The sequence below is a fragment of the Hordeum vulgare genome, chromosome 1H (assembly GCF_904849725.1).
Source record: "Hordeum vulgare subsp. vulgare chromosome 1H, MorexV3_pseudomolecules_assembly, whole genome shotgun sequence".
Lineage (NCBI taxonomy): Eukaryota > Viridiplantae > Streptophyta > Magnoliopsida > Poales > Poaceae > Hordeum > Hordeum vulgare.
The window spans coordinates 254358361-254365252 of record NC_058518.1 but is presented as its reverse complement, the minus strand read 5'-3'; the positions used below and the strand labels follow the sequence as shown (position 1 = coordinate 254365252).

The window sequence follows — 6892 nt, the reverse complement described above, 5'->3', positions numbered from 1 at the left end:
AACAATCTCTCTACATTCTAAATCACAAAGCTGTTATTAAATTGTTGTGCTTGGTCAGAAACATACTTCCTCCGTTCACAAACATAAAATGTTTTGAATATTTCAATATGGACTGAAATGAATGAACAGACACACTAAAACATGTATATATACATCTGATGCAGAAAAAAGTTAGAACATCTTATACTCCTATTTGTGAACTGAGGGAATACTATTCTTTCTGCCAAAAATAATTGTGAAGAGGCAAACAAAGCAAACCAAAATAAAGTCCATCGAATGGAAGTCTACGCCAAGAAAACCACCTGATTGTCCAAAAGAGGCCCAACCAGTAATAAGCAACACATTCAACTGGAGACAGAGAACCAAGTTCAAATACAAGAAAATGGACACAGATAACCACTCCAACACAGACTACCATTAACTTCTTTTTAGGGTAGAATACTGTTAACTAAATACATAGACTAGTTATAGTCGGACAAGGTTACTGTCAGAAGCTCAGAAGCCATCGCCACGCTCCTCAGAAACCGCGCCGCCTATGGTGTGTAGTTTGTTCAAGACGTCAAGGTTAAATGATTAAGCACATGAAATGCAAAGAAAACATGGGGTGAACATATCATACTTGCGAGAGTGATGGCTATGTTTGCCTGGCGATCAGCCTCAGAGTTCCATTCCTTGCAGTTAGCAGCAGAAAATGGACAGAGATCAGCAAACCCAAACATATTGCTGTCTGAAGCAGACACCACAAATGTAGTACAGGAAGCATAAAACATATTATCTTGCATTGTCAAGGCACTATTATGCTGTAAATTGAATATGCAATTCCACATGGAAATTATAAGAACAGAATGATGCATTGGTGTGGATGCAAAACAAAAGAGAAAAATAATGTACTGGTTTCAGTTCATTCAGAAGTTTAGGAGGTGACCACAATCTGCTGTATGTGACTATGAATCAAATAGGAGTAAACTAGTACTTCCATTTTACTTTTTATTTTCCTGCAAAGAGTATTAGCAATTTCAGCTAGACAGGTAACAGAAGAAAGAATGGCTCTCCAAGGCACCGTTTGTCATGCAACCCTTGCCTGCAAGTCCAACGCTAACAACACAACCGTTCTCAAACGTACAGTTACCAATGCCAATAAGTGCTCATGACTTAACATTAAGTGCTAAGCTTCCTCTTTAGGAAGTGCGAAGAAAATAATGTGGCCTCACTATGTGTGCCTATATATCAAATTACCAAAAACCAACAGCGCGTTGGAATTATTAGGACACCAATAGACCGAGAGGAATAGAATGTACAATACCCGTCGCACATGGTGGACCTCAAAAGAGATGAAGTTCTCTTGAAGTTTTCTCACTTCTTTGCACAGTTCCATCATGTTCTCTTTCTTTGCTTGCCATGTACCTTTCACCTGTTTAAGAAATATGAGAAGGCTGTCGAAAGAAAAAATATCTTTTCTAGTCTCCACATCATCTTTCTTTGCCCCATGATTTCGATAGAAATATTTAACATCGTTTGTAAAATGACTTTTGTCGTGTTTATCCTCCTTTACTCTAGTTTACACTTTCAATAGTTGTGCAGTGAAGTTCTCAAAGAAAATGCACGATGATTACAAGAACAGTTCCAGGTTTTAAGGTGCTGATGTGCATGTTGAAGGTCTCAGAGTAAACGAAGTGCTACAAGAATAAGAAAAATGCTACAGACATCCTGAGTGTTTCTGATTAATGTTTTCCTACATAGCATTAAATATGGGAATATTGATTCCTAGTTGCCTGTAGAATAATGTACAAGTAAAACTAAGATTTGTATAACTTCCGCTCTTTTTTCCAGTTGTCTCTTTCTGTTTCAGTAAGCCGCAATAAGCATGAAAATGAAGAGTTGCCAGACAACCATAAAATGCAAGCAACTTGATCATTGATAAAAAAAACAAGCTCATAAGCATGTACCTGATAACAGACTAGTTGAGAGTCACCATATACTTTGATTCTCTTGAATCCAAGCCTGATGGCATATTTCAGGCCTAAGATAAGGCCCCGATACTCAGCAACATTATTGGTAGCAACACCAAGACCCTCACGGAGTCGAGATATCTTCAAGGATATGTCAGGATATTAAGTCAAGCGATAGATGGACGGACCAACTGGAAAGGATAAACTCTGAAGTACATTAAATATTTACTGTACCACTCTTCCGTCTTCAGTCATCAGTACAGCTCCAGCACCTGATTTTCCTGGGTTTCCTTTTGAAGCACCATCAAAGTGAACAACACATACCATCTGATGACCAGAAAAGTGCAAAACTTGTATAAATTCAACATGAAAATATAGCATGCGCTGATGACCAGCTGAGACAAGTTATGTATGGATAACCCCACAACCATCAAATTTCTATTGCTTCAATAGTTTGTCCGCAACATTTATAAGGCTAGGTACAAGTCTTAAGGTGCAGGAAATGAATACACCTATTATAGGAAGATAGTCTTAATTGAATAGATTATACAATATTAATACACCAGCTTTGACTTAACAAAGTATAGCAGCCAAGAGATACAACAAACAACCGCACTTGAAAAGTACCTCATACTTTAATGGCCTGATGCGGGCAGGTTATAAATACACAAGCTTTCCATAAAAGATCATGCAAAAATACATCTGGCTAAAATTTTCCTTTTTAATCATAACATGTTCATGAATGGAATTGAGTTAGTGCCAGAACAGGTTCGTAACTGGAGAGACCTATTCGGTTGGTTTTGTGGCAAAACAAAAAATAGTGATGCCAAGTCAGAATATTGATTCAAGTCATACAATCCTACATTATAAGACCTATTGATTGGACCAATCTAATCCTATGTACCACAAAAACTTGTAGGATTGTCCTTAAAAAATTCATCCCAGATCTACCAATTTAGTTAAACAATTGCTTGTATATGTCCTCTTTAGTGTAATATATCTTACTTTCTATCAAATGATAATTTTAGCGAACTTTTTTTCATATCCACTATAATATGTATAAAAATTGAATAACAAATTATCTTTAGCATCCACTACATTTTCGAAAATATAAGCTGTAAGTATAATTTCTACAGTTGACTACAGATGTTTAAAGTGTTTATTTGGTAGAATTAGGTGTGATATCATGATTCTGCACTGACGCTATGTTGCACTACCTACCGATGAACATCTTATCTAATTCAGGATCATGACTCTAACAACACCAACTACAAATATTTACCACTGAAGCATACTAGATATTTGAAAAATGGAAACTATGCATGCTTAACTTCTTTGATATTGGACCTACTAGACAGAACTTAAGTGCATAGATCACTTCCTACAGCATCTCAAACAGATTGAAAAACTTAAAAGCGATTAGTCCAAACATGACCAAACATTACATATTGTTTTGAGACAGGTTGTGCATCAAAAGCTCCAGTGTGGTTAAGGTTATTTGGTGAGGAATAACTGGAGGACCTTGGTTTGGCTTCCTGCAATATAAGCCCATCATATAAAAAAATATCAATACTTCCATAATAGACAAGTGGCTTGCAATTATATTTGACAAGGGGAAATATATGCTAGAAGTGCATAATTCGCGTGCTGTATATTCTTAGTCGTGACATATTACATACCAGCCCGCTAAATGCATGCGCCTGGTCTGAGTAACCTTGAGCTTGACCAGATCCAGTGGCACTCTGTAATAACACAATATGATGTAATTGATGATATTATGAGTGGTTGGCTGCTTGCAATAGCAGAACTTACATAATGCAGATCCACAGGTTGTGTCCCAGGCTCATATTTTATATCATTATGGATGCCAGGTTGATATCTTATATCACTGCCTATGGCGGACATATTTGGAGCTCGTTGGTTTGAACTACTAGCAGTTATCTCCTATAAAGAAACAAAATATGACAATTCAATGCATCAAAGATGCCAGCTGTACTAGGTCAAAAACAAGGAAATAACTCATCGCACAAGCTTTCACCTCACACCTCATAGTAACTATTTTCAGATTATGACATGTCATCTGGTTATGGAAAAACGAATTCAAGTGCAATTATTAGCAGTTTACCTGGAAAGTGCAGGGCACAAGGGCACCCAATAAATCTTCCCTAAGTTCAGCTGCACTGATTGTATACGAAGCATTGCTTAGTCCATGTGAAGAAAAGTATTCTGCCTTTTCTTTGCTCCAGCAGTAACCCTTGTAGGCACTTGCAGCAGGACCAGATACCTTACAAAAAGAAAAACAATGTGAGAAGATAACGCCTTTGCTCGTAAGAATATCAGAATGGTGATACTGGTGAATGGTTCATCTTCCATCCCACCTTGGTTTAGAGGTTTCAGAATATGTAATATAATCATTTTATAGTTGTGCTATCTGCAGGTTCCAAGTTATTTTCATAGTAAACATGAAGGACAAAAGAAAATAAAATATAGCACTGGATAGTTGTAGCAGCAAGAGTAACAAAGAAATACATGCTGCTAAAACACTATTCCTCAACTTAAAACATAAATCCTGTGGTTAACAGTTTATAACCAGTACAATAATTCATCAAAATAACAAGGAATTGAAAGCAATATTGTAGTAGTTCAACTGAAATTATGCGGAGTCATGAATACGCTATATTATGAAAAGGTATACATCTTATTAGATTTAGCTAATACAATTAAATAAATACAAGCACACATTGGTAGCAACTGAACATCATAATGAGTTGGTGTATAATTTTCAAATCAATCATATAATATTTAGCTAATATGTTTTGAGATATTGCAAGATTGTTCTGTCATTAGTAAACCTTAAGAGGTTCAATGTATAGCAAACTCCGCCTGCAGAACCAACCGCACAGTAACGTACTAACCTAGCTACAAATAATAATTTAATTGTTGTTCATAAGACTGTACCAATTAATACCAAGTAAATATCAAGAAATATTAAAACCTCATCCTGGTTAACCAGCACTAAAAAAATTGGAAGGAACAATGCTAGTAGTTCACTACTTCACTGAGGCATGGAATAGCAAACGGAGATAGAAGCTACAAAAGGAGCTATGCTGACATGGTTCATCTCCCTTCCACTAAGAATGGAACATGCCAAGTCCGGAAGGCAAAATAAACAAGGTTTAGTAAAACTCCGTACATATGCAACCATGGTGATTTTAGGATACAGACTTGACTAAGGGAGCAAGGACAAATGGAACATTTGCTAAAACAACTTCATGCTTAGATCAGTAATGCTCCCTCCGTTCCTAAATATAAGTCTTTAAAGAGATTTCATTAGGGGGACTAAATACGGAGCAAAATAAGTGAATCTACACTCTAAAGCATGTCTATATACATCCGTATGTAGTTCTGTAGTGGAACCTCTAAAAAGACTTATATTTAGGAACGGAGGGAGTAGTAGGGTTGATACATTATGACATAATTCTGACTTATGATAATGGCATAATAAGAATCTTATACATCAGCATAATGGTAAAGTGCAAGCAAGTTAACTGAAAATTCTTCATATATAGCAACACGTACCGAAGAGCAAATTTGCGCCTGGCAATCATTTAAACTTCTGTAAACGGCAACCATGTCCCCTTTCCTAACAACATAATAGTCACTGCCTTCTTCCATAGGACTGCCAAAGATGAAGAATAAATCAAGCAATCTTCCAAGGCACAAAATGTTATCGTGCAGAAATCTAATTATTAGATACATTACACAAGCAGGAAGGTTTCCAAGTTGTTGGTTACCATACTCAATCTATGCCTTCAAACAAAGGTATCTATAGCTCTAGTCCCTAAAATGTGAACAATGCATAACCTATGTCTCAAATTCTGAAAAAGAAATGGTGCTTTCTAGTCTACATATAAACTACAAAAGCACCTACAATGAGCAACTTATGCAGATTAACTAAAATTCCTAAGGAACTAACAAACGGATTGCAGAATCGCTCATAAAAAAGGTGCCCTAACTTCCACCGGGCTATGGCGATGCTACTCCATGGCTCTGCGTATTCCAGGGGGGGTGACTTCACACGGGCCATGTCGTGTGGGTTCAGTCGGAGCCCCCAAATCTTATTGAAAAATAATGGCCCAGCAATTAAGCGTGATAGAGACCAAAATAGGGCGGGTGCAGCAACAGCACCTTGGGTAAACCCTACTTAGACGGGGCTCAACAGCGGCCGACCTTTGTCAAGAAAGATCCGTGCGGATAGATTGTTCACAGCAGGGAGAAGACCAGAGCAAAACGAACAGCAATGCAGTTGCAGTCTAGGGCTTCCTTACCAGCAAGCCTGGGTCGGGCTTCGAGGTGGCCGCCGCGTCTCGTTAGGAAGGGGAGAGGTTTGGGACGGGAAAACAGGGGAGACGACCAACGGAGGTGAAGCAGAGATTGGAATGGAAAGCCAACAAGCAAAGACCCCAGTCCGCCTTGCTTGGATGCCGTTTTGTTTTTACAGGTGTAGGGCCTTTTGATTCGTAGGATTGTCAAAATGCACGAATAGAAAAAACGTACGAATAGAGTGGCATGTCCTTTTCTATATTACAGGATTTGAAAGTGTGTTTGATAGCACAGGAAAAACAAAGGAATTCTAAAAAAGAAAAAGGTTTGAGTGGATGGAAAATTTCCTCCAAAATGTAGTACAAACGAATCATATGAAAAAATTCCAAAGGATTTCAATCCTACGAATCAAACGACCATCGTAGGAAAAAATCCTAAGGATCCAAATCCTCCAAAAATCTAATGAAATTCCTTTGTATCAAAGGAGCCCGTAATAGTTTACAGAGGTATTATACCGGTCATAAGTATAAAACCAGCTGAAACTAAACCGATGGATAAAGATGTGTATTTTTTTACAAGTGTATTTGGCATAGAAACGGCATCCCAAACAGGGCCTTAGG

The 6892-nt window shown here is 37.6% G+C and overlaps 1 protein-coding gene across 2 annotated transcripts; it reads right to left on the bottom strand.

Annotated features, from left to right (window-relative positions):
- Positions 1–295: 295 nt before the first annotated feature.
- On the bottom strand, positions 296–6419 carry LOC123430249. 2 transcript variants are annotated; one of them, XM_045114127.1, is made up of 11 exons: positions 6278–6419; positions 5529–5628; positions 4075–4233; positions 3762–3893; positions 3629–3691; positions 3395–3484; positions 2184–2276; positions 1947–2090; positions 1304–1411; positions 620–671; positions 296–533 (listed from the first exon to the last, which is right to left on the bottom strand). In XM_045114127.1, the coding sequence occupies exons 2-11, from the start codon at positions 5622–5624 to the stop codon at positions 496–498; spliced, it is 975 nt and encodes a 324-aa protein (XP_044970062.1). In that variant the 5' UTR covers positions 5625–5628; positions 6278–6419; the 3' UTR covers positions 296–495. The 2 variants fall into 2 exon arrangements, with proteins under 2 accessions (XP_044970062.1, XP_044970069.1); XM_045114134.1 differs by lacking the exon at positions 3762–3893 and having other exon boundaries at positions 6278–6403.
- Positions 6420–6892: the final 473 nt, after the last annotated feature.

Bases quoted from the DNA above. Each gene is read 5' to 3' on its own strand.
- LOC123430249 (XM_045114127.1), bottom strand. From the start codon at position 5,624: ATGGAAGAAGGCAGTGACTATTATGTTGTTAGGAAAGGGGACATGGTT. The intron at 672-1,303 runs GTATTGTACATT...GCTAACTGCAAG, and splicing joins AGGTCCACCATGTGCGACGG to GAATGGAACTCTGAGGCTGA. The intron at 534-619 runs GTATGATATGTT...TACACACCATAG, and splicing joins CATAGCCATCACTCTCGCAA to GCGGCGCGGTTTCTGAGGAG.